General features: G+C 45.6%; 1 protein-coding gene and 1 pseudogene across 1 annotated transcript; both read left to right on the top strand.

Moving 5' to 3' along the window:
• Positions 1 to 3,517: 3,517 nt before the first annotated feature.
• Positions 3,518 to 12,185, top strand: DYNLL2 (dynein light chain LC8-type 2). The gene is made up of 3 exons (XM_049772761.1): positions 3,518 to 3,790; positions 6,472 to 6,610; positions 10,150 to 12,185. Exons 2-3 carry the CDS (start codon positions 6,479 to 6,481, stop codon positions 10,285 to 10,287), a joined length of 270 nt encoding a protein of 89 aa, XP_049628718.1. The 5' UTR covers positions 3,518 to 3,790; positions 6,472 to 6,478; the 3' UTR covers positions 10,288 to 12,185.
• Positions 12,186 to 18,574: 6,389 nt separating this feature from the next.
• LOC126007364 (60S ribosomal protein L23a-like) lies at positions 18,575 to 19,086 on the top strand (annotated as a pseudogene).
• Positions 19,087 to 26,613: the final 7,527 nt, after the last annotated feature.

Here is a 26,613-nt window from a genome sequence, read left to right as displayed (position 1 = left end):
GAATCACTCCTGGTGGACTTGGGAGACCATCTGGGATGCTGGAGATCAAACCTGGGTCAGCTGTGTGCAATCAAATGCCCTACCTGCTATAATATAGCTCCTAGAGATCTCAAACTCAATTTACCTGGGGGCCGCAGGAGGCAAAGTCGGGGTGATCCTTGAGTGCAAAGTCAGTAGTAAGCCTTGAACATTGGGGGATGTGACCCAAACAACTAAAACAAAACAAAACAAAAAAAGATTCCTCTAGGGCAGGGCCACAAAATGTTGTACGGAGGGCCACGAGTTTGAAACTGGCCTTGGCTAAGCCAATGCTTTTATTGAGCAGGCTTTAAGTACATGTATGTAGAGTCTATAGAGTCTGCTATAGAGAGAGGTCTGGGATTTAGGGAAACTATCAGGGCCCAGAACATGGTGAACTATCAATATAAAAAAAAAACTACTTAAGTTGAGATTATCCAAGGGAACATAGACTTTAAGGAAATAGAAGTGGTCAGAGGATAAGAAGCCACCAATGAAGACAAAACAAAACAAAAAAACAGTCTCCTCTGATTTTCAAATCCGAAGCCATGACTGTTAACACACAAGTGGGCAATCACAATGCAGCAGCTTCAAGGAAAAGCGTCCACCCAGTTAAGGCGACATATTAATTATAACAGTTACTATCTTGCACAGTAATTATCCTAAACAGTAAGCATTTTACATAAATAGCAGTAATTAGTATAGCACAAGTTTCCCAAACCGAGTCCTGTGGAATAGTAGTTCCTGGAGATGTTAATAAATATTTGGATAAAAAGGAGTTTTGGAGCTATGAAGTGCCAGTTGAGTTTCGATAGAGCCAACCAAAGTGTAAGAAAAGCTTACACTTTTCTCCATTAGGAGGCTGAACAGTGGAATAAGTATGACATAGATATTGGGAACAGACAGCTGGGGTTGAATCTGCCACTGACAAGCTGGATAGTTTGGGGTAAGGTATTGAATATCCCTCAGAGGTGGTTTCTGGTTTCTTCCTTGTGCAGGGCTGTAGTGATACATTCTGCTTATTCTTGGGGCTAAATGCAGTAATACATTTATCACACTTAGAATAGAGCCTGGCAGAATGAAGTGTGCATAAACATTACCACCTATAAACCACTATTATTAACAAATATCTTCAATAACCTTGGCTCCCACTCTCTCTTAACCTGACACACACATATACACTGAAACCCATTTTTATTACTATATTATAATTACTATTGGGAAATGGGTCTCAGCTTTATTTTTAACATCTGGGAAATTTAAACCATTGATTTTCCTCCCGGCTTACTCCATTGCCCCGATTTCTTTGTGAAGTGGGCATTATATGATGCTTCCCATCTGCAGTTTTTATTTTAATTAAATCTGTGAGATACAGAGCTAAAAAAGTTGTTGATAGTTAAGTTTCAGTCATACAATATTCCAACATGCATCCCTTCACCATTGTTCAGAAGTCCATATTTATTAGAAGTCAAAAGTCTTGACTCTGATTTCTGTTCTCTGTGCCTCTACCTCCACATAATCACAACCCAGGACTGGGAATGAAATGTTCTTGCACAAAGGACCAGGCAGAGGGAGAACTGATATCCTGGCAGTGCAATCTTAAAAGGGACAGTAGGGACTTTGATACAGCCTTGAAAAGGACATTGCATATCTTTCTGTAGCAGGCACAGAGATCAGAAAGTAGAGTGTGGGCAGCGTTAAGTTTCCACTTACTAAAGTCTAGAGACAATATGTATAATCATACGTGGCAATGATACCTTTATTTGTTTTTATTTTGGGTCACACCCAGTGGCGCTCAGAGGTTACTCCTGGCTCTGTGCTCAGAAATCGCTCCAGGCAGGCTTGAGGGACTGTATGAGATGCCGGGGGTCAAAATTGGGTCCATCCTGGGTCAGCCAGGTGCAAGGCAAGTGCCTGCCGCTGTGCTGATACTCAGGCCCCGATACCTTTTAGTCCTAAGAGGGGCTGGAACTTCAAGGTTTTTTCTTTTTGCAGTTTCAGAGGTTAGGCCTAGTGATTAAATGTTTCTTCTTCTATTTCCCTTCTTCCTTTTCCACAGGGGCCCTGACCCTTTTCACTCAGGGTTGCTGACATCAGAATACCCTGGAGGTGATGGAATATTTCCCCCCTCGCCTCTTTCTCTGAAATTATCTTGACTGAGGTTAGAAAGTCATAGGGCAGTGAAAAGGTGTGTGTGGGGAGATTTTTTTCCAGATTTCACTGACATATAATGTATCCCAAATGATGCTCCAACTCAGAGTGGCTAGGGCATGTCTGACTATTTCACCATGGTGAATGGGGAAGAGATGCAACAAGTAGAAGCACCGTATCCTCACTGGGGGGCACAAATGCCTGGCACTTAGTACTCACAGCACTCCTGCTAAGACACTTCCTTTGTGGATGGGTAGAAGTGAGGAAATAAAGCATAATTTCTGCCTTCTGGAGTTGATGGGCTGGTTTCAGTTGACACACACACTGCCCCAAGCCTGGCCTCTCTAGAAGAGTTAATTCCAGGAAACACTGGTTTTCAGTGGACCAGGCTCTGCCCTGTAGCCATTTGAGAGGTGGTCGTTTCTGTACCCTAGTTTTCTTTAGGATGTGAGCGATCCAGAGGGTGATATGCCAGCTCCTAACCCTGAAGTGCTAGCTCATAGCTCTGATGTACCATGTTGGCATCTCTCTAGGTTCTTTCCATCCTCCTTCCAGCCCCATCCACCACACACATGTGTCTATGTGTGTGCCATCAGCAATGGCAGACTTTCACCTCTATCCAGGGAGGCCCCTGGACCACTTGCGTCCTCGCAGTTATGCTGAGGTGCCCTCTTGCTCTGCTGGGAGCTAAGGTCCTGCTGCCCTGAGACTCTGGAAGAAAACATGGGTGGGCCCTTCCCACCTTCCCAAAAGGGCCCCCCTCATTGCTGGACAGAGGCTCTTCATCTCTTTTCCAGATCTGGACCTGGCATGAAAAAAAAGTTCTGTCTTGATAAAGTGGTGACATTCCTCCTTTCCCTTCCCATTCTCTTTTTCCCTCTTCTGGTTCCTTCCCCAGAAGCTCTGAAATCTCCATCCAGTTCTCCAGTTTATTCTTTTTTTCAGGCTGAGGTCTTGGTGTCCCCTTCGCTCCCCCCTTTTTTGGAGCCCTGACTGCCCCCTTTTAGGCCTGGGACCCCCCCAACCCCTTTAAGAGTGGCAGAGTCCGCATTCTTCTCTCTTTCTCCTGCTTAAGGCCCCAGCTCCCTCCCCCACCTCCATCTCCACCCCCCCCCACCCCAACCGAACCGCTCCTCCTCCCCACCCCGCCCCGCTCCCCGCCCCGAGGCATTGTGGGAGGAAACAAGATGTGGGGCGAGAGCGGCGCGGGGAGAAGCCCGCAGTGCGGGGCCGGCCGGGCTCAGCCAATGGGAAGCGCGGACGGCGGCGCGTGCGGCGGGGGGGGCGGGGCGGAGCGCTATTTGAGGGCGGGGGGGCCGGCGCGTCGGCCCGGCTGGCTGGAGCGGCAGAGCGGAGCGGAGCTGAGAGAGCTGTGAAGCGGGCGCCGACGCGGAGCAGGCGGGCCGCGAGGAAAAGCGGCGCGGAAGGCCGGGGAAGCTCGCCGGCGGAGGCGGCGGCAGCCCGGACACCGCGGCGGCCTCGACGGCGGCGCGGCCGGAGCCTGAAGGAGCTGCGAGAGAGAGAGAGTCCGCCCTTGCCGGCGTCCCTGCCTCGGGCCCTCGCGCCTCTCCCCGCACCCACCGCCCAGCCCCGGGCCCCGGCCGGACTCGCCTCCGCGAAGGTGAGCGGCGGCCCGGGGCCGGCCCAGCGGAGGGCGAGCGGCTCCTTCCGGCCGGGCTGCGGCGCCGACCCCCCAGCCCGCCCCGCCTGGGCCGAGCTGCGCCACCGGCTGCTCCCGCGGCCCCCTCGGCCCCGCACGGCGCCCGGGGCTGCGTCCACGGAGGCCTCGGAGGGCTTGGCGAGGGCGAGGGCGCGGGCGTGACGCGGCTCCTGCCGCCGCCGCCGCCGCCTTGACCCTCTCCCTCTCCCTTCTCCCCCAGGGGCGTCCTTCCTGCGGCGAGGACGCCCCGTCACCCCGCGCCGGGCCCCTGCGGACCTGGCCCCTGAAGCGTGCGGGGAGGAGGCCGCCCCGGAGGAAGAGCCGGTGGCGTCTGGAGACGGGCGTCCGCTCCGGGGAGGAAATAAACGTGGTGGGGGCGCGGGTGGGCGTGCAGAGGGGAAAGGCTCTTTTTTTAAAAAAAAATCCCCCACCCAAGTCCATTCGGAGGGGTCGGGCATGGGGGGTTTTCGCTCCCCGCAGGTGCCCTTCTCGCTTTGGAGAGCGCCCCGAGCTCGTGACCGACCGACCGACCGACTGACTGCTGGCCTAGGTCCCTGTGGTCAATCTTGTCTTATCTTTTTTTTTTTTTTCCCCTAGGCTCAGATTTGTCTCCCTCCGCCATTCCCGCACCCCGCGGTTGGGGTGAGGTGGGGTGTGGGGTGTGCGGGGCTTGGTTGGGCTTTTTTTTTTTCCTTCCCCCGTTGGTTCATGGGTTTCTTGGGCACCTGGTGGGGCTACTAGGATTCATCTATTCTCCCCCCCCCCCCCGGTGCAGGGTGAAGAAAAATCAGGTGATTTGTATTCTCCAACAGAGCAATAGCCCCCCCCCCTCTCCTGGAGAGTAAGGTGCCTTTTAATTACTCTGAACCAAATTGCACCTTTGGACTTTGGGGACGGCGAGGCAGTGAGTGGAGCCCTGCCGGTGAGCTTGCTTCGTGAAATGGTGCCAGTTTGACACTTAGCTGCAAGTGACTGGTTCTCCCCCCTCTCCGCCCCCCACCTTTATAAACAGTGCCCCCCTTTGTGAGTGGCCTCCAGGTGACACTCCTTAAAGGAATCCAGATCTTGATGGTAGCAGAACCTCCTCGCCAGGTGTTGCTGCTGTCTCCACACCACTGAAGTTGGCCCGCTTTTCTTTTTGGAAACGAAGATAATCTTTTGTCCAAGGTCACACTGGCTAGTCAGGCCTAGCACCTTTTCTCAGTACCTAGTGGTGCGCAGATTTCTCTCATGGATCTCATTTTGGGGGCTTGGGGGTGGTCGACTGCTGATCACTTATTATCTTTTGCCCTACCAACTTCTACTGAAGTGTGACCAGCTTTGCCTCGTTTATGCCCGACAAAGGTGTTTTGGATCAAGGGCTGCCTCGTTGGCAGTTGGCATGAATGAGTTCCTTGCCACTGGTGAGGAGTCCTCAGGGATTCTGCTTCCCCTTTCAGTCAAACCAGCCCTCAGGCTAGTGTGGACTTGGAACAAGGGGCCTTGCATAGTACTGGGGATCGCTTTGAGCGAGCAGGCTCTTTGAATAACCTCTTATCTGGAAGGGCTGGTAGTGACTGTCTTGTCCTTCGGGCGGGCCACAGTGTGGCAACTTTTGGCTGTTTGGTGGATGGGTCATAGATTGTTACTCTGAGTGATGCTCCTGTGGTCAAGGACAGGTTAGGAGTTTTTGCAGCTCTCATTTCTGCGAGCTTCGCTATAGATGGTCAAGCTTGTGGTTATGACATCCTAGGAAGGGTCGTTAGAGGTGTACCCTGGAAAATTTGGTTTCTGTATAGGGTGAAGAGCAGGGACATGAAATCTGTTGAATAAAAGCCATCTTTTGTTAACTGTCATAAAGTGGGCATTGGTACTCTAGGGATTGCCATCTTGTGAAGGGGTCAGATAGTAAGCATTCTAGCCATTACCAGCTATATGAGCCCTGTGACAACTCTGCCAGTGGAGTGTGTTCCTTCCTATAAAAACTTTACAAAAGTAGGTGGCGAACTAAATTTGATGAATAGGATGGAACCCTATATAGATTATCTTTGCAAATGTTCTTGCAACCTTCGTTAATCCTTATAACAACTCCCAATAGACGAAGTCTTATTGCTAAAATGGAAGTAAGTCAAATGCAGAAAGGTTAAGTGACTTGTTCATACCACCAGAGATCATAATCAGGGCTAGAAGTCAGGCCTATTGATTCCTAGCTTATCATTTTTCCACTATGATACCACTGATATAACAATCATTAAGTCAGTTGTTCATTGTGTTTCAGGTGTTATGCCATCTAGTTTACCTCAGGATAATCCTATAGTTCTTATTTTAAGATGGTGTCATGAAAACACAAAGGCTGAGTAACTTGCTCCAGGGTACAGCTAATACATTGTTCTATCTTGGCTGTTGGTGCTAATGTTAATCATAATGGAAATGAATTGAAAAAACAATTTTATTATGCGTTTTGCCCTTTTTACTAGTATTTCCCAGCCATTGTTGCTGTTGGAAATAGTTGAAGCTGCTGAAAGTGGCCAAAAGCGTAGCCACTTGTGTTTCCGTTGCCTTTACATTCTGTACCCCTGTATTAATTAGTACCCATTAATACCGAGTAACTAATGCCCATTGATCGTGGGGTTATCAGTCTCACTTCTCTGTTTCTTCTACAGTGTCACGATGTCTGACCGGAAGGCAGTAATCAAGAATGCGGACATGTCTGAGGACATGCAACAAGATGCTGTTGACTGCGCCACACAGGCTATGGAGAAGTATAACATAGAGAAAGACATTGCTGCCTATATCAAGAAGGTGTGTGGGGAGAGCTGTGACTGTTGACCATGGGTGGGGATGAGTAGATGACTATGCTTCAGGAAGGGCTGGAATTAGTGACATAAGAAAGCAATATATCCTTTCCTATTATTGCAGGGCAGATGTATAAGGAAGTGACTTTTTTTGGGGGGCGGGGAAGCTATATCCATCTGTGTTCAGGGATCATTCCTGGTTGGACTTAGAGGACCATATTGATGCCAGGTCGTTTGTGAGCAAGGCAGTTCTGTACTGGCTTTACTATCTCTGGAGAGATTGTCAAATCATTCAAGTCAAACATAAATATGTGTGTGTACAGGCATTAGTGAGAGAAGCCTCAGAATTAAATATAACTGGTCTATTTAGAATAAAGGTCAAGGATATTTGAATCAGTAATAATATATACATTTTTAGGGAACTGATTTTTCTTGTTTTTGGTGGTACCAGGGATCAAACCAGGGTCCCATATGGAAGGAAATTGCTCTGCATACCTAACCTGCAAGCTATCATTTTTAAGGGACCCATCCCTATAATCCTCCTAATGTGAGAGGTTTCCTTTTCTTTTAAAAAGGATTCATACAGCATTACCACCTTCTCCCAAACATTTCTTTGGTAGAGGAGTAGGCTTGAATATATAATTGGGGGGGGGGGCACACCCAATGATGCTTAGGAGTTTTGCTTACTCCTGGTTCTCTGCACTCAGGCATTCCTCCTAGTGGTGCTTGAGGGGGGGACCAAATGGGATGCCGGGGATCTAACCCAGGTCCTGGATCAGCAGCATGCAAGGCAAGCTCTATACCCACTGTGCTATTGCTCTGGCCCCCCGATTATGTAATTTTAAACAGTGGATTAGCTGTATTAGCAAGCTTAGCCCCTGAAAAATTCCTTGAGTGGTTACCATGAGGAAGAAACTGCTGAGGGCCAATTCCTAGGCAGGATCCAAGTCACCTAGACCCAGTGTTTTATATTCTTAAATCTGGTATTTCAAGAAAGATGCCTGAGAATTGCCATTCTGGTATATAGAGATGGTAGTAACTCCTTGAAATTTTTTTATTTTTTGCTTTTCCTTTTTTGGGTGGGTGGGTGGGTGGGGCTACACTGGTGGTGCTTAGCAGTTACTCTTGGCTCCGTGCTTAGGAATCAACTCTTGACGAGCTCAGGGATCTTAGGGGATGCTAGGGATCTGACCCAGGACAGCCATGTGCTTCACTATTACTTTGGTCCAGATCTTTGAATTTTGAAGATCTCTGCTTTCCTACCTACCAAGACTAATGGGGGAGAGAAAAGAAAACTTTGGTATCTTGAAATTTTTCTGGATGTGGAGACAAGTCTGCTCAGGGGGAGGGTACTGGTACTTTGAGGGAGATGGTGACAGTGTGTCTTGTACATAGCAAGGTTGCAGAATTAAGGACTCTGAGCCAGAAAAATTTGATTATATTTGGCCCAGCTTATTTTGTTTCTAAAGAAAATACCTAGGGAAGTGACTCTAGCTATTGTTGTCAGTCTTGAGCTAAGATTAAAGCTGGATTTGGTGGTCCCTGTCCTTGATAATGTCCTTTACAGAGATCTCTCTTAGGGGGTTATGTTCTATAGTGATTAAAGAGGCTAACTGAGTTGCATTTTGAACCCTTGGGGGATAAAGGTCCAAGTTTGGTAGCATTGGTCGATCTATATTTTATATAAGACACAAGCATCTAGAGCAGAAGTTCCCCAGTTTATGGGCTTACCACTCCCTGCCTTTTTAAAAATCACACCTGGCAGTGATCAGGTTACTCCTGGCTCTGCATTCAGAAATTACTCCTGGTAGTGATAGCACAGCAGTAGGGCCTTTGACTTCCTTGTGGCTGACCAGGATGGACCTGGGTTCGATCCCTGGCATCCCATATGGTCCTTTGAGACTGCCAGGAGTGATTTTTGAACTCAGAGCTAGGACTAATCCCTGAGTACTGTTGAGTGTGCCCCCCCAAACAAAACAACAAAAAAATTACTCCTGGTGGTGCTCCGGCTACCATATGGGATGTCAGGGATTGAACCTATGATGGCTGCATATCAGATAAAGCCCTACCCATGTACTGTCTCTCCAGCCCCTAACCCCCCCCCAAAAGAAACCTGCTAATAAGCATTCCTAATTCTTTTTTTTTTTTTTTTTTGGTTTTTGGGCCATACCATCGGCACTCGGGTTACTTTTGGCTCTATGCTCAGAAATCGCTCCTGGCTTGGGGGACCATCCTGGGTCCTCTGCGTGCAAGGCAAAAATGCTCTACAGCTTTGCTCTCTCTTCAGTCCCTTGCATTCCTAATATTTTAGCAGAAAGTTCCCTCTGGACTATTACCATCACTAGGATTGTTACAGCACATAAGCAAACACCCCATGGGGGGAGGGTATGCTATAACCCATTTCTGGGAACACTGGTTTAGAGTTGTCTTCTGTGTCCATAGGGTAGAAGGAGTTCCCTGTCTGATTGTCATAAAGGTTTGTTTGTTGGGCCACATTCTACAGTGCTTAGGGATCCCTCCTAATGGGTTTAGGGAAGACCATATTGGGTGCCAGGGATTGAACTTGGGTCGTCTGTGCAAGACAAATGCTGTATTGTGCCTCCAGCTCCAGTCATAAGGGTTTTTTTTTTTTTTTTTTGGGTCACATCCGGTGATGCTCAGGGTTACTCCTGGCTATGCGCTCAGAAATTGCTCCTGGCGCTGGGGGGTCAAATCGTAGTCCATCCTAGACTAGTGGGGGCAAGGCAGACCCCTTACCGCTTGAGCCACCACTCTGGCCCCCATCCAATCATAAGAATTTTATAGGTGATAATCATGCTGAACTTGTGCCTCAAGAGAAATCATGAGCTTCTTGGTTTAATGACATTCATGTTCTGTTCTTTTATCCAGTGCTGCTTGGACCCAGTAGTTCTGGTGGCTGCCAGGACCACCCCAGTGGTACTTGTGGGCCAGGCTATGCTTTTCTAGGAAACAGACTCTGTGCCTCCCGAAGCATGTCCATCCCCTTTAACTATTTCCCTAGCCTCTTTAATGTTAAAATATATCAGATTGTTTCATGGTACTTCTGATGTTTGGTTCCTACTTTGCTCTAGTGTCTGTTGTCTTCTGACTTCCCCCTCCTTCAGTTTTGGAATACTTGTTTAGTTATGTGTGAGATTCAGGGAAGGGTGAGTTATGGAGACTTGCTCCTCTGTTTAACTCAAGCTGTGTGACTCTGGATTGCTCCTTTATTCCACTGACTTCTCTGGTTCCATTGCTGATTATCACATGGTGTAGGGTAGGGAGTAAGGTGTCTAGAGGGAGGAGAGCGATTGGGTGTAAGGGTGTAGCATGCTAAGAGGGAAATAATGGAGCCCTTTTGGTATTAAATTATTAACAAGGGAAGGAGTGTCCTAGAACTTGAGCTTGGGGTTCAGGGGCCTGATGCCATGGGCTGGGAGTAGGATGATAATTAAAATGTGGGTGCTGGACTTCTAGGGAACAAATCCAATTGATTTCTCATTCGCTCACTGTTCTAATCCATTTGTTTTTTGTTTCTTATTTTAGGAATTTGACAAGAAATATAATCCTACCTGGCATTGTATTGTGGGCCGAAATTTTGGCAGCTACGTCACACACGAGACAAAGCACTTCATCTATTTTTACTTGGGTCAAGTTGCAATCCTCCTTTTCAAGTCAGGCTAGATGGCCACAGTGAAGGTGTCAGTGGCGGTGGCAGCGATGGCAAGCAGGCGGCGTTGCTGGGACTGTTTTGCACTGGGGCCAGCATCAGGATGTCCTCTCCAATGGCTGTGCTACTGCATGGACTGTATACTCGATTTCATGTGTATGTTGCAGTAAACAAAACCAAACTTTTTCTGTTTAGTTGCCTGGGGAAGAAGGCTGCTTTATGTTTATTTTTAAGACTTTAAAAGTTTTTGGTTGTATTGCACTAGGAAATCTCTTTCACCCCTCTCTTTTCTCTTTCTCTCCCTTTACAAAATAAAAAAAAAAAACCTCAACTATTTGTAAGATTAGAGGGTTGAGGAAAAGAAACAGGTTTCTGGAGGTGGAACTAAAATTGTACAGCTGCCTCTTTCTGGTGGTGGATGCTGCTTTTTTGGGAGGACAAAGGAGGCTGCTGAGTGGGCAGTGTTAGGATTGGCAAAGAGAGAGAGGGATAGGATGGAGGGTGAGGGAGATTGATCTCTAGTACCAGGGAGAATATTCCACTGAACTGTGATTCCACGGCTTGGGGCAGAGGGTGGGGTGGGAGGGTAGATTCTTAAGGGGCCCTGAGACGTGTTTGTCTGTGGTGTGTGGGAGTGGGGAGCAGATTCGTCTTGCTGTCTGTCAAAAGAATTTCTAAGTAAGGGCTGTGTCTTTGTGGATTACTTTTTATTCTCCTGCTAGAGCTCATGCTAGGAGGATGTTGAGGGTAGGATTAGCTTGAATTATTTTTTGTTTTTTTTGTTTTAGCCCCCCTCCCCTTCATTCTTCTCCTGTCTGCTCCCTGCTTAGCCCTCAGTTTTCTCATTCCTCTGGAATTCTCTTTAGAGCAGCCCCTGCTAGTTGACTAGTAAGGGAATTTCTGATGACTGTAGTTCCTTAGTTAAGTCTTAGCAATCAAACCAAACCAATGTCTTTTGATTCTGTGTGTTTAAGTGTGTGTGTGTGTGTATGTATGTGTATTGGTTTGGAGTAGAGGGGAGGGTGGGCAGAACTGAATGGAATCTCTAGAGAGTTTGGATAGATAGGATGCAGTTAGTTATAAGTGGACTTGATGTTAAAAACCTCTGGGGTGACTGTTGTGGGAATAAAGACAGATGTCACCCCCTCAGCATCTAGCTCAAACATTCTGCTTTTCCTGTGACTGTGCTCCTGGAAGACCTTTAGAGGATTGTCTACAATGAAATAACCATACTGCCCCCTTCTGTGGAGCTGGGTCTTGGTGGAGAGGGAAAGTGACTGTGGAGTCCTATAATTTCTTGAACTGTTGAGAGGTACCAGTGGATGTGTTAGTATATTATGAGGAGCTTTGTTAGGAGGTCAGTCTTGGAGCAATGAGGCCAGGTAACAGAAATTGGAACAGGACCACTATGGGAAGAGATTCGAGGGAGAGTACAAGGGAAATTTTGTCTGTTTATCAAATGGGGATGGGAGACTAGTCATTGCTGGTGAGCTGCTGATTCTTAGACTCTTAGACATCACCTTCAAATCTCTTCGTGTGTAGGGTTGACATTGGGTGGGGTGGGTTTGGGATCCAGCTCATTTCTTTTCCTTCCATCTTTGGGGTTAGTGGGGAGGCAGGAGAAAGACTGAGTTTTCTCTTTGACTGGGGAGGGTGGGGACTGGGATTGTGAATGAGTCCCCTATATCAAACATTTTGGGTATAGGATTGGTTGTTTGATTTTATTTTTTTAATGAATGTATAAGTCTTTGTTTCTCCTTACCCTCCCAGACTTGTGTGGCCAGTTGGAAATGTCTGGTTTGTGTTCATCTCTCCTTCATTTCTGGAGCAGGGGCTGATACCCCTCCACATCTCCTATGCTCTGCATCCATGCCTCTTTTGGACATTAAAGGTTGATTGATGCACCTCTGAACTGTTTGGGTTTCTTTGGGGGACAAAGGGTTGGACTGGACTGGTGGCTATGGTTCTACACAGATATTGATAGAAGGTATCTATCTAGGGTAGACCTCCTGTGACAGATGAAGTGGAAAGACAAAACAGATTTGATTGGCTTGAATTGGGCCTTTAGTTGAAGGGCGTTACTCTTGGGCTTCTTAAGTTTGAGAGAACTAGCACTCATGGGTTTTTGATTTCCATCTCCCAGATTTTTTTAGTTTTTTTGGGTCACACCTGGCTGTACACTCAGAAATCGCTCCTGCCAGGCTTGGGGGGGAACCATATGGGATGCTGGTATTCAAACCATCATCCTTCTGTGCATGCAAGGCAAACACCCCGCCTCCATGCTATCTCTTTGGCCTCATCCATCTCCCAGATTTCTTTTTTTTTGTTTTTGTTTTTGTTTTTGGGTCACACCCGGCAGCACTCAGGGTTACTTCTGGCTCTACGTTCAGACTCCTGACAGGCTCGGGGGACCATATGGGATTTGAACCACCGTCCTTCTGCATGCAAGGCAAAAACCTGCTAGATCTCCGGCCCCATCTCCCAGATTTTACCTACTCTCCTAGATTTGAAGAGTTTGCTGCTTAACATCTTTGGCCAAAAACTCATAGCTCTCCTCATTCTAGATTTCCTTGACATTAGAGACGATCAGCTTTAATGAAAAAGCTGAAAAACTTCAAGAGGCAAACTTTTGGTGGACACCTGAATTCTGTCTCATAAGTTATTCTGGTTGTCCCAGTTAGGTTTTTATAAGTCAGCTGTTTACTTTTGAGAGTCTGCCTACCCCATAGCCTTAAGACAGTGATTTTTGGGCTATGACTTTGTAGCCTGGGAGGTGTAAGCATATGGGTACTTTTTTTTTTTTTTTTTTTTTTTTACTCATTTCAACTGTCACTTAGCAAAAACATTTTGTGAACTTTTGCTTGTGTGTTTGGACCTACAAAGCTGTTAACAAGATATAGGTAAGTTTCCATTGCATATATATTCAAATAGGAATTCATATAGTCAGTGATGATGAGCATTTTTCAGTGGTGCTAAACATTCCATGAAATAAATTTAACTGAGCTGGTGTAGGTAGATTAGCTTTTCTTCCCAATTTGATGGGCTGGATCTTAAGACATCTAAACTTGGAATAGTGAGATCCTGAGGGAGAATCCCAGAAACTCCCAAACCCCAGCTGCTAAAGGGACACGGAACTAAATGCAATATAGATATCTTTTTTTTTTTTTTTGTGGTTTTTGGGTCACACCCAAAAACAGTGCTCAGGGGTTATTCCTGGCTCCATGCTCAGAAATTGCTCCTGGCAGGCACGGGAGACCATATGGGACGCCGGGATTCGAACCGATGACCTTCTGCATGAAAGGCAAATGCCTTACCTCCATGCTATCTCTCCGGCCCCGCAATATAGATATCTGCCTGTGCTGATGTAGTTAGTGTGGTAAACTGGAGCTTTGGGGCAAGGAGACTGAGGTCTCCATTTTGCTTATCATGGGTATCTGTGGTTCAAATTCATCCTCTTCCAGCTTTGGGAAAAGGCGTTTCAGATGACATTTATGAATGATACATCACAGCACAGGTAGGTGTACAAAACTAATCTGAAAAGGACTCTGGGCAAGAGATGGAGAGGATGAACCTTCATTCAGGGGTGGGGAGGATGGGTTCTGTGTAAATCCACTGGGAATTGTGAAGGAATGTAGATATTGTCAGAGTGGCCTGGCAGGAGAGTGGGTACATAATATCTTCTCTCTAAATCTTTTTCCTTTCACTTTTTTTTTTTTTATGGTTTTTTTGGGTCACACCCGGCAGTACTCAGGGGTTATTTCTGGCTCCAGGCTCAGAAATTGCTCCTGGCAGGCACAGGGGACCATATGGGGTGCCGGGATTTGAACCGATGACCTCCTGCATGAAAGGCAAACGCCTTACCTCCATGCTATCTCTCCGGCCCCTCCTTTCACTTCTTTAGGTCTACTAGGTTTCTTTTACATGGGTCTACAGATCTTCCCCATGAAATAGCACTTGTTAACCATCTTTTTTTTTGGTGGGGGCACACCTGGTGACGCTCAGGGTTACTCCAGGCTATGCGCTCAGAAATTGCTCCTGGCTTGGGGGACCATATGGGACGCCGGGGGATTGAACCACGGTCCGACCTAGGCTAATGTGGGCAAGGCAGATGCCTTACCGCTTGCACCACTGCTTTGGCCCCACATTCGCCATCTTTTGATTTTTGTTACACCCGACTGTACTTGAGGCTCCCTGGGCCTGTGCTCATAGATCATTCTTGGTGGGGCCATATATGGTGCTGGAGACAAACCTGGATCAACTATAGGCAAGACTGAAAGTCCTACCTGCTGTACTCTGGCCCATCTATTTACACTGTTAACCCAGTTTTATTCATAGCACCTGCCAACATTGGATGTGCCTGTTTACTTATTAGTCTTCCACAGCAAGAATAAAAGCTGTGTGTGAGCAGAATCATTTCCCATTACTGTCTTTCAGTGTAGTATACAGCAACTATCTCACAAGAATTAAGTGTCAAATTGAGGGGGGGTGGAGGGAAAATGCTAACAAGTATGGGCAGCAACCTGGCATTTCCTGAAGAGACTGCTGCCTGTAGTTCTACTACTCTTGCATTTTAGGCTCTTAATTTCTGCTGTCTGGAGAGGAATGAATAGCCATTGTGTGTTCAAGCCTTGCCCTTTCAGACACTTAGTTTATATGTCACTGAATTACAACAGCCACATTTATGCATAAGCAAACATGGATGACTTAACTCATGTAGTGTACATGTCAGTATATAGACATACTCTTGCTGCAGGTGTAGATTATTCCTGTGCCTATATAAAGGCTAGTAAAGAGAACTCATGGCTCAAGGGTTCTTGCCCTTCCTTGCTTCACTCAATAGTTTTGTAGTGTGTGGTGAGATTATTGGATATTGATTTCCAGGGAGGCCATAGGAAAACGAGGTATGGGAAGAACATATCAATGGCCAATAGACCTGGGGTTGAGTCAGTACTCCAGCATTTAGCCAGCCCATTGTATGAACAGAAGTCATTCGACTTAAAAGACTTATTTTTTTACCCAAAAGGTGGTATGAAGAGCAAATGACATTGTATGTGAAAGTGTTTTGAAGTAGAAGTGATGAAGATACTGATTGGGGAAAAGAGAAAGTTTTAGAGGAAGTCAGTCTTTCCTGATTCCCTCTCACACTTTGTGTTTTGGGGCCATACCCAGCAGTACTCAGGGCTCACTCTTGGCTAGCGTAAGGAGAGACCATGTCAGGTACTGGGGATCAAGCCCAGGTTGGTCTTGTGCAAGGCAAGTGACCTGCTATATATTACTTCTGTGGCCCCGCAACTTCATACTTTGTGACATCATCCTTTGTTCAATGGCACCATTATAAAGAAGTTAAATCTTTAGGGAAATGTGGGGCCGGAGAGATAGCATGGAGATAAGGCGTTTGCCTTTCATGCAGAAGCTCATTGGTTCGAATCCAGGTGTCCCATATGGTCACGTGCTTGCCAGGAGCAATTTCTGAGCATGGAGCCAGGAATAACTCCTGAGCACTGCTGGGTGTGACCCAAAAACCACAAAACAAAAGTAAGAAAATGTAAGAGGGAATTTTTGGGGCGGGGAGGTCACACCTGGCGGTGCTACTCCTGGCTCTGTGCTCAGAAATCGCTTCTGGCAGGCTTGGGGGACCATATGGGATGCCAGATTCGAACCATCGTATTTCTGCATGAAAGGCAAATGCCCTACCTCCATAATATCTCTTTGGCACCCGTAAGAGGGAAATTTTAATTTAGGTCAGGAAGGTTTGAGATTACTGGCATGCAAAACTTTCTTTTCTGACTCCCAGATCAAATCCTGGTTTGAGATGGAGGAGGCACTAACTAGCTCACAACTGACTCCCTACTAAGCTTCAGAATGCTCTATAGCTGCTGATGGTATACAAATTAAGAGTTTCTTAAGGGCTGGAGAGAGAGCATGGAGGGTAAGGCATTTACCTTTTATGCAGAAGGTCATCGGTTCAAATCCCAGCGTCCCATGTGGTCCCCTGAGCCTGCCAGGAGCGATTTCTGAGCATAGAGCCAGGAGTAATCCCTGAGCGATGCCGGGTGTGACCCAAAAAACCAAAAAGAAAAAAAGAAAAAGTTTCTTATAAGAAGGGGGGAAAAAAAGTTATAATAGTTATAGTTGTGTGGCTATCACCCCTATCAGATTCCTTTTTTAACCCACTGAAGTGTTAATGTTAGGTTAATAGAAAATCCTGAACGTTTTTGTCACTCCCCAAAGAAATCTTAACAGTCATCTATAGTCACTCTACTCTCCCTACCTACTAGAAATTACTTCTGTGCCTGAATTGTTGTGGACACTTTGCTACAGGAATGGAACCATACAATATAGTGCTGTATCTGGCTTTTCACTTAGCATACATTTTTGGAACAAAATCCAATTGGTGCAATTATAATTTTTGAATTAAATTTTCTTCTATCATTTTTCCTTTCTTTTATTTGATGTGTTCATGGAGTCATCCGTGCATCACAACAGATGAATCTTGGATCTCAAATCAGATAACGATGCCCTTATTATATTTTTAAGACTAAAAATTGTATTGCAGCATTTAACAGTGCTGCATTCCTTTTTCTGGCCAAGTGATGCTTCATTATTTGAATATAACACATTTTGCTTATTCATTATTTGACATTTAGGTAGTTTTCAACTTCTCTGCAGAAATTCCTTCAGTTTTCTTGGAACAGCTTAAAAAAAAATTAGGGGCCAGAGAGATAGCACAGCAGTGGGCCATTTACCTTGCATGCAGCCGACCTGGGAGGGACCCGTCGGTTCGATTCCCAGCATCCCATATGGTTCCCCAGCCTGCCGGGGCGACTTCTGAGTGCAGAGCCAGATGTGACCCCTGAGCACTGCTGTATGTGGCCCAAAACCAGGTTAAAAAAAAAAAATTAGGACTAGAAAGATCGTGTAGGGAATAGTGAGATTGCCTTGCATTTGGCTGACGGGTTCAATCCCCAGCATTCGAAGTGGTCTCCCAGTATCAGGAGTGATTCCTGAGCCAGGAGTAAGTTCTGAACACCCAATGTGACCCCAAAACCAAAGCCAACCTCTTCCCTCTTTTTAATAGATTGGAGTGAATACTTTATATATGGAGACTCAAGTTGGATCCCAAGTAGCACTTGGTCTGTGCACAGCAAGAAGCTGGAAGTAGCCACTTAGCACTACAAGGTGTGGCTCCAAAACAAAAAGCCCTAATAGGGTGGAAGAGGTAGTGCAGTGGGTAGGGTGCTTGCCTTTCACATACCGTATTTTCCGGCGTGTGAGACGACTTTTGAAACAAAAAAAAGTCAACCGAAAATCGGGGTCGTCTTATACGCCGAGTATATCCCGAAAAATGTTTCAATATGCCGCTAAACAAAAATTGTCTGAATATTGCCACAAAACGAATTTTCCAACTCGATCCTGCACCAATCACTGCCAGGCTGCTCAGACGCCTCTCTAACTCAGCCAATCCAAGCAGGCTTTTGATGCATGCAAATTAGACAATGTTCTGGACCCAAATCTACACTGTAGCTCAGATTGGCCAGAGTCAGAGAGGGAGTCTATGACAGTATAACCTTTGGACCTTTGCTTGTTGTGATTGGCTCACTGTGGAAGATACAGTTGCAGCACAGGAACATTATGTCTTATACAGCAAATATAGGCCTAAACCTATGTTTTAACTGTAAAATTAGGGGGTCGTCTTATATGCCGGAAAATACGGTAACTGATCTAGATTCAAATCCTTGTTATCCCATATGGTCCCCAGAGCTGTCCAGGAGTGTCCAGAGTGCCCAAAGCTGGACACACTCAGGAGTAAGCCCTAATCACAGCTGGTATGTCTCCGAAACAAATCCTATACATTGTACTAGCTCTGGTTTGCAGAATAATCCTTTCAACTGCTGGGACTTGCTGAGGAGTTTTGGTTACTAAACCTGATAAATGTGATTCCTTTTTGATGAAAAACAAGTTCCAATTCTTAAGGTGTGCATGATATTTTTGTATGTTAAGTGGCTTTAGTAGCAGTTTTTTTTTTTTATCTTTTTTTTTTTTGTTTTTGTTTTTGTTTTTGCATTTCTTGGGCCACACCTGTTGACTCTTGGCTATGTGTTCAGAAATTGCTCCTGGCTTGGGACTATATGGGACACCGGGGGTTCGAACCACAGTTCATCCTAGGCTTGCGCTTGCAAGGCAGATACCTTACCTCTAGCGCCACAGCTCCAGCCCCTTTAATAGCAGTTTTTTTTAAAATCAGAGGCCTCAGACTATCTACTCATAGATTGTTAAGAATTGGCTTACATACCTTTCTACGAAGATGGCGCCGAAGGCCAAGAAGGAAGCTCCTGCACCTCCCAAAGCTGAAGCCAAAGCTAAAGCTTTGAAGGCTAAGAAAGCCGCCCTGAAAGGTGTTCACAGCCACAAAAAGAAGATCCGAACATCACCCACCTTCCAAAGACCCAAAACTCTGAGGCTGCGAAGGCAACCCAAATATCCTCGGAAGAGCACCCCTAGGAGAAACAAGCTTGACCATTAAGCAATCATCAAATTCCCTCTGACCACTGAGTCGGCCATGAAGAAGATAGAAGATAACAACACACTCGTGTTCATTGTGGATGTCAAAGCCAACAAACACCAGATTAAACAGGCTGTGAAGAAGCTCTATGACATTGATGTGGCCAAGGTCAACACCCTGATTAGACCTGATGGAGAGAAGAAAGCATATGTTCGGCTGGCTCCTGACTATGATGCCTTGGATGTTGCCAATAAGATTGGGATAATCTAAACAGTCCAGCTGGCTAATCCAAAATACAAATTATTCCCCCCCCACAAAAAAAAAAAAAAAAAAAAAAAAAGAATTGGCTTATATAATTCTGGGTAGGTAGGTAAGTCTGGAAGGCTCAGTGCAGGCTGTAAGGAAGGTCAGCCTGGAAACTTCTTTGATGCTGTCATTTTGCAAGTGGAATTTCGTGAAACCTCAGATCTTTTTTTTTTTTTTTTTTTTTTTGGTTTTTGGGCCACACCCATTTGATGCTCAGGGGTTACTCCTGGCTATACACTCAGAAATTGCCCCTGGCTTGGGGGGACCATTTGGGACGCCGGGGGATCGAACCGCTGTCCGTCCTATGGTAGCGCTTGCAAGGCAGACACCTTACCTCTAGCGCCACCTTCCCGGCCCCAAAAACTCAGATCTTTTAACTAGTTGGATCAGAGCTATCCACATAATTAAAAATATCCTGTATAACTTTAACTGATTCTATGCTAATCATATCAACAAAATACCTTCAGAGCAACACCTGACACCTAAATTAGTGTTTGATATTTAGGTATAGGACCGTAATCAAGTTAATACATAAAATTGGCCATCATTGTTCTCATTTGGTTAACATGCCACTTCTACACATTCCTTAGTCCAAGGGCAGAAATTACTTTTTTCTGCCAAGGGCCATTGGAATATAAGATCATTTGTGAATCATAAAATATAGGCAAACAGGCTGTCAACAGCCAATGGGAAGCATTTTTTTGTTTTGTTTTGTTTTTTGGGCCACACCCGGCGGTGCTCAGGTGTTACTCCTGGCTGTCTGCTCAGAAATAGCTCCTGGCAGGCACGGGGGACCATATGGGACACCAGGATTTGAACCAACCACCTTAGGTCGTGGATCGGCTGTTTGCAAGGCAAACACCGCTGTGCTAGCTCTCCGGGCCCGGGAAGCATATTTCTATCTGGTTATATGCCAGAGCCAGATCCCATGAATTTACTGTTAGAAGTTCCTCACCCCTGTCTTGGTCTATGCTTATTTGCCAAATAAAAAAAAATGGCACCTAAAATTTACCCAATGTTTGGGGCCTGAGAGATAGCATGGAGGTAGGCATTTGCCTTGCATGCAGAAGTTTGGTGGTTCGAATCCCGACATCCCATATGGTCCCCCGATCCTGCCAGGAGTGATTTTTGAGCGTAGAGTCTGGGTGACCCCTAAGCACTACCGGGTGTGACCCCCCCCAAAAAAAGTAAAAATTTACCCAATGTAATATAGTTATCCTGTGTTTCAGTAAGAAGAAATGGAAGTAGTTTTATTTATTTTTCCTTTTTATACTTCTAGGACTCTCAGTATTTATTGTATAGGGATGATGAAAGTATTTGGTCTATGGATTTTAGGAAGAAAACATTTAACTTACCATTAAGTGAAATCTTTCAGTATAAACTATCAGGACTTCATATATATATATATATGTATATATACGTGTGTGTGTATATATGTATATAAGTGTGTATATATACATGATTACATATATATGTACATACCCAGCGGTATATATATGTACATTATATGTATATAAGTGTATATACATATACACACTTATATGTAATACTTGTGACCTTTTTCAAGTTTAAGTTTACTTTTTTAGTTTCTGGAAGTTTTTATAACATTTGTCAATATTTTATCCCACACATTGAAATGATCATGTATTTTCCCCTTTTCCTCCTAATATAGGAAATTGCATTGATCTTTGAACATTAAACTAAACTGGCATTGCTGGAATAAATTTCACCTGATCATGGTGTTTATGCTTTTGCCCTGCATGTGGCTGAACCAGGACTGACCTGGGTTCTATCCTGGGCATCCCATATGGTTCTGAGCCTGCCAGGAGCAATATTTGAGTGCAGAGCCAGGAGTAACCCCTAAGTGCCACCAGGGGTGGCCCTAAAATCAAAAAAAGTTAAAATCAGGATTGCATGATTCCCCTGAGCTCCACCAGTAATGAGCCCTGAGCACCAACCACTACATGACACACCCCAAAATAAAGGGTCAGTGATAGTACAATGGGTAGGGAACTTGCCTTTCACATGGCTAATCTGGGTTTGGTCCCCAGACCTCCCATATGGTCTCTGAGTCTCAGGAATAAGCCCCCAGCACTGTTGGGTATGCCCCCAACACTCCCCCCAAAAATCCAAAAACTTTGTACCTATTTTCAGGGGGAATGTCTGCTGTAATTTTCCTTCTTTATAATACCTTTGGTTTTGTCATTAGACTGTTAGCCTCTTAGAATGAGTTGGGAACCAATCTAATCTCTTTAATTTTTCCAACTTTTGTTATTAAATATTTGATAGCAGGCACGGGGGTCCATATGGGACGTCGGGATTCGAACCAAGCACCTTAGGTCCTGGATCTTCTGCTTGCAAGGCAAACACCGCTGTGCTATCTCTCCGGCCCCTTGTTTGTCTTTTTAATGAGGAAAAATTTTCAGGAGGAATCACAGCAGTATTCAGGGGCTACACTTTATTTTAAAAAATTATTTTATTCAGCCACTGAAATTACAAAGTTATGATTGGGTTTTAGATACACATTGTTTCAACACCCCTCCTTTCACTAGTTTCCCCTCTACCAAAGCCCCCACTCTTTGCTCCTACCCACTTTTTCTTTGGTAGACCATACCCAGCGGTGCTCAGGGGTTACTCCCAGCTCTGCGATCAGGCATCATTCCTGGCAGTGTTCAGGAGACCATATGATTGACCATAGGATTGAAGCTGTATGAAAGGCAAACACCATACTTGTAGTGCTATCACTCCACTCCCAAGAGGAACACTTTATATATATATGCTTGGGTAGTTTTATTTAGTGTGTATGTGTGACATCTGGCAATGCCCAGGGTGTATTTTTAGCTCTGCACAGAGGATTCTCTTGATAATGCCCAGGGGACCAAATGGTAGGCTGGAGATTGAACCTGTGTACAAGGCAAATACTCTGCCCACTGTACTATCTCTGCAGCTCATATATAAAGTTTTTGTGTTGTGAATTATAGTACTGCTGCTAATAATAACAATATTCATACATAAACACTTTACTGCCTTTCAGCACCACCTTCTCCTGCCCACCGAGGTTGCTTTCCCTTCCATATTCCTCAACCCCCTTAGGTGGCGTATATCATACTGAATCCCAGTTCTCAGGTTTCCATTGTCAGAAGCTACTCTGGACTCTGCTCCAGGCTCAATCCTGGAAGTGCTGAGGAAACCATATTGGTACCAGGGATGGAACCAAGGTCTCCTTCATTCAAAGCATGCTCTCCAGTCTGCTGACCTATCTCCCTGGCCCAGTCTTTTTTTTTTTTTGATGCTCAAACTTGAGAGCAAACAATCACTGGTGTCTTAAGATTTTTTTGAGTGAAGAATTTTTTCCTTTTCTTTTTTTTTTTTTTTTTTTTTTGGTTTTTGGGCCACACCCGGCATTGCTCAGAGGTTACTCCTGGCTGTTTGCTCAGAAATAGCTCCTGGCAGGCACGGGGGGGACCATATGGGACACCGGGATTCGAACCAACCACCTTTGGTCCTGGATTGCTGCTTGCAAGGCAAACACCGCTGTGCTATCTCTCCAGGCCCGAATTTTTTCCTTTTCTATGTGTTAGCAGGGTCTTAAACATATAAGACATATGTTTTACCCTAATTCTGTGAACAGGCTTTTAAAAATTAAAAATATTAAAAATTAAAAAAAAATTTTTTTTCTGTCTGGGGGCAGTTTGACACATCTGGCTGTGCTCAGACATCACTCTTAGTGCTCAGCAACTATACTCAGTGCTGTGATTGAGCTCGGGTCAGCGGCTTGCAAAGTGGCCCCAACAAATTCAATTTTTCTTTTCTTTTTGTTTTTGGGCCATATCCAGCAGTACTCAGAACTTACTCCCAGCTCTTTACTTGGGTCACTCCTGGCAGGATTTGGGGGACTGTAAGTGGTGCCAGGGATCAAATTGGGGTCAGCTGTGCTCCAGCACCAGTAATCCTTTATGTGCCTTTTTTTCTTCCTTTTTGGTGGGCACTTTTCAGCAGTGCTTATGGCTCTGGTAAATACTGGCAGTACATGGCATGGCTTTGTGGGCCCAATTGTTTGTTATGTAGACCTGTTATGTACTATTTAGACCCAGTGATATTGGGTTTCCCAGGACCACACTTGGCATTGCTGGGGTGGGGGTGGGGGAGGTATGCAATACTGAAAATTAAAATTAGGCCTTGAAAGCTCTTTGCTTCACTTCAGGGGTTACTCCTGGCTAAGCGCTCAGGAATTGCCCCTGGCTTGGGGGGACCTTATGGGACGCCAGGGAATCAAACCGCGGTCCTTCCTTGGCTAGCGCTTTCAAGACAGACACCTTACCTCTAGCGCCACCTCGCCAGCCCCAGCTTCACTCTTTAAACTATCTCTCTGGCCCAGTCTTTTTATTTATTTATTTATTTATTTATTTTGGGCCACACCTGGTGATGCTTAGGGGTTACTCCTGACTATGAGCTCAGAAATTGCTCCTGGCTTGGGGAACCATACAGGACGCCAGGGGATCAAACCAGAGTCCATCCTAGGCTAGCCCTGGCAAGGCAGACATCTTACCGCTCTACGCCACTGCTCTGGCCCCAGTCTTTATTTATTTAAAAAAATTTTTTTGGGGGGGGCACACCCAGCTGTGTACAGGGCTTACTCTTGCCTTTGCACTTAGAGATCACTCTTGTGGGGTTTAGAGGATGTCAAATTGAACCCATGTTGGCAAATGCAAAGCCAGAGCCCTACCCACTGCTCTGGCCCCTGAACAGTTCTTTTTTTTTTTTTTTTTTTGGTTTTTGGGCCACACCCATTTGACGCTCAGGGGTTACTCCTGGCTATGAGCTCAGAAATCGCCCCTGGCTTGGGGAGACCATATGGGACGCCGGGGGATCGAACCGCGGTCCGTCCTACGCTAGCGCTTGTAAGGCAGACACCTTACCTCTAGCGCCACCTTCCCGGCCCCCTGAACAGTTCTTTTAAAGGGAAAATATTTCCAAGTGGACTGGAGTGATAGCACAGCGTGTAGATCCTTTACCTTGCATGCAGCTGATCCAAATTCAATCCCCAGAATTCCTTTTGGTCCCCCAAGCCTGCTAGGAGTGATTTCTTAGAGCAGAGCTGTCACTGCACGTAACATGGATGTCTCCACTATAAGGGAAAGCATACTCCAGATGTGTCTTTTGGCTTTCCTGGTGAAGTGCCTAATTTTCCCCAAGAAATAATTCAGCCAGAAGGCCCGTCGGTGGAAGTCAATCATAACCCCTGCATGGATTACTGGCTATATTTCTGACATGCTGTGACATTATATATCTCTTTACTTTTATTTATTTGGCTTTGCCTCCCTTGCTAAACTACAGATATTCAGCCTCAGTTATCCTGCAATCTTATAGAAATTTTCAGCACCAAGACTGCTAAATTCCCCGCTGGCTAGTATATTTGCAACTCAAAGGTTGAGCCAAGCCTGTTCTCAGCAACTTGCTTTTTCCTGCTCTCAGCTTCCTGGTGCTAAAACAATAGTTTCTGCCTTTCTTGAATTCTACTTTTCGGAGACAGCAAACATCTTGCAAACCAGAACACCTCCATCTCATGTTTTCCCCTGCCTTACCTCTAGCAGGGCTCTTTCTCACCTACATCCGCTAGTTATTTGATATGTAGATTCTAGGGTTTGGTACCCTTGTGTTGTCCCTCCTAAGGATCCTCTGCCCTTTGTTTCCCTGAAAATACCTTGCATACCAGAGTTGTGCTTAAAATGTCATCAGCTGAAAAGTAAAGTTTGTCTCTCGTCTCATAGACGTGGGTCCCCATATAATGCATTTTGTGTGGCCTCAATTATTTCATATTTCGCCTTCTGTGCAACCCACTCTCCCTAAAGTGGATTCACCAAAATCTCACTGATGGCCATAGGACAGAAGCCGCCTATAGCACAGAGCCAGGAGTAAACCCTGAGTGCTGTCAGGTGTGGCCTAAAACAAAAATAAAAACTTGTTTCTATTTTTTTTTATTGGGGAGGGCGTTTGGGACACGCCTGGTGGCACTTGGGTTACTCTTGGCTCTGCGCTCAGAATCGCTCCTGGCAGGCTCGGGAGACCATACTGGATGTCAGGAATCAAACCTGGTCTGTCTGGGGTTGGCCGTGTGCAAGGCAAACACCCTACTGCTGTGCTATTGCTCTGACCCCAAAACTTGTCCATTTCTAAAAAAAAAAAAAAAAGCTTCCCAGAACTCAAGTATTGACAAATTAATTTTGTCATATTACTTAAGTATGTATAAGCATAGAACTAGATATAAATGTATTCTTATAGCTTTCATTTGATTATAAAACTGAAAGCAAAATTACAAGTTCATACAAATGACATGACAAGACCTATAAAATTCAAATAAGTGGCACTAATGTAATTTTTTCTTTCTTTGTCATAACTCTCACATGGAAAAAGAACTCACCAGCCACAGCATAGATTCTTTAGCCTGGGCATGTTGTAGTGGACCCACTTCTCTTGTATCCCAAGTCCCTTGATTTGAACTTTTTTTTTTTTTTTTTTGGTTTTTGGGCCACACCCAGCGGTGCCAACCTGGCTATCTGCTCAGAAATAGCCCCTGGCAGGCACAGGGGACCATATGGGATGCCGGGATTCGAACCAACCACCTTAGGTCCTGGATCGGCTGCTTGCAAGGCAAATGCCGCTGTGCTATCTTTCCGGCCCCTGATTTGAACTTTTTATTTTATTTTTATTTTTGGTTTTTGGGCCACACCCAGTGCCACTCATGGGTTACTTCTGGCTGTGCTCAGAAATTGCTCGTGACAGGCTCAAGATACCATATGGAATGCCTGGAATCAAACCCGAGTCCATTCCGGGTCATTCATGTGCAAGGCAAATGCCCTACCACTGTGCTATCACTCTGGCCCTGATTTGAACTTTTTACATCTTCCCATCTATTGGAACAACTGGTCTTCCCCTAGTCATGATATTTTTTTCTTTCTCCTTTTTTTTTTTTTTTTGTATTTTTTTGTATTTTTTGGTTTACACCCGGTGGTGCTTCAGGATTTCTCCTAGCTCTGTGCTCAGAAATCACTCCTGGCATGGGGCATATGGGATTCAAACCACCGTCCATCCTGGATTGGCTGCATGCAAGGCAAATATCCTACCGTTGTGCTATCTCTCCGGCCCATGATATTTTTTTCTTTTTTTTTTTTTTGGTTTTTGGGCCACACCCGGTAATGCTCAGGGGTTACTCCTGGCTATGTGCTCAGAAGTTGCTCCTGGCTTGGGGGACCATATGGGACACCGGGGGATCGAACCGCGGTCCGTCCAAGGCTAGCGCAGGCAAGGCAGGCACCTTACCTTTAGCGCCACCGCCCGGCCCCAATATTTTTTTTCTTTGAATGTGCTTGTCCTGCCTGGGCTGTAAGAATCTCTGGATTGGCCCCCTGTCCTTACCTGTTCTTCACCTTTGGAGGTGGTCGTACTCTGTCCAATAAGACCTTGTGTTAAAGAGACTTCACCAGTATTTGGTTCCATAGCTTGCCTATCTGCCTTTTACCTGCTTGCCGCT

The sequence above is a fragment of the Suncus etruscus genome, chromosome 1, assembly GCF_024139225.1.
Source record: "Suncus etruscus isolate mSunEtr1 chromosome 1, mSunEtr1.pri.cur, whole genome shotgun sequence".
Taxonomy (NCBI): Eukaryota; Metazoa; Chordata; class Mammalia; order Eulipotyphla; family Soricidae; genus Suncus; species Suncus etruscus.
This window is presented reverse-complemented; position numbering and strand designations above follow the sequence as displayed.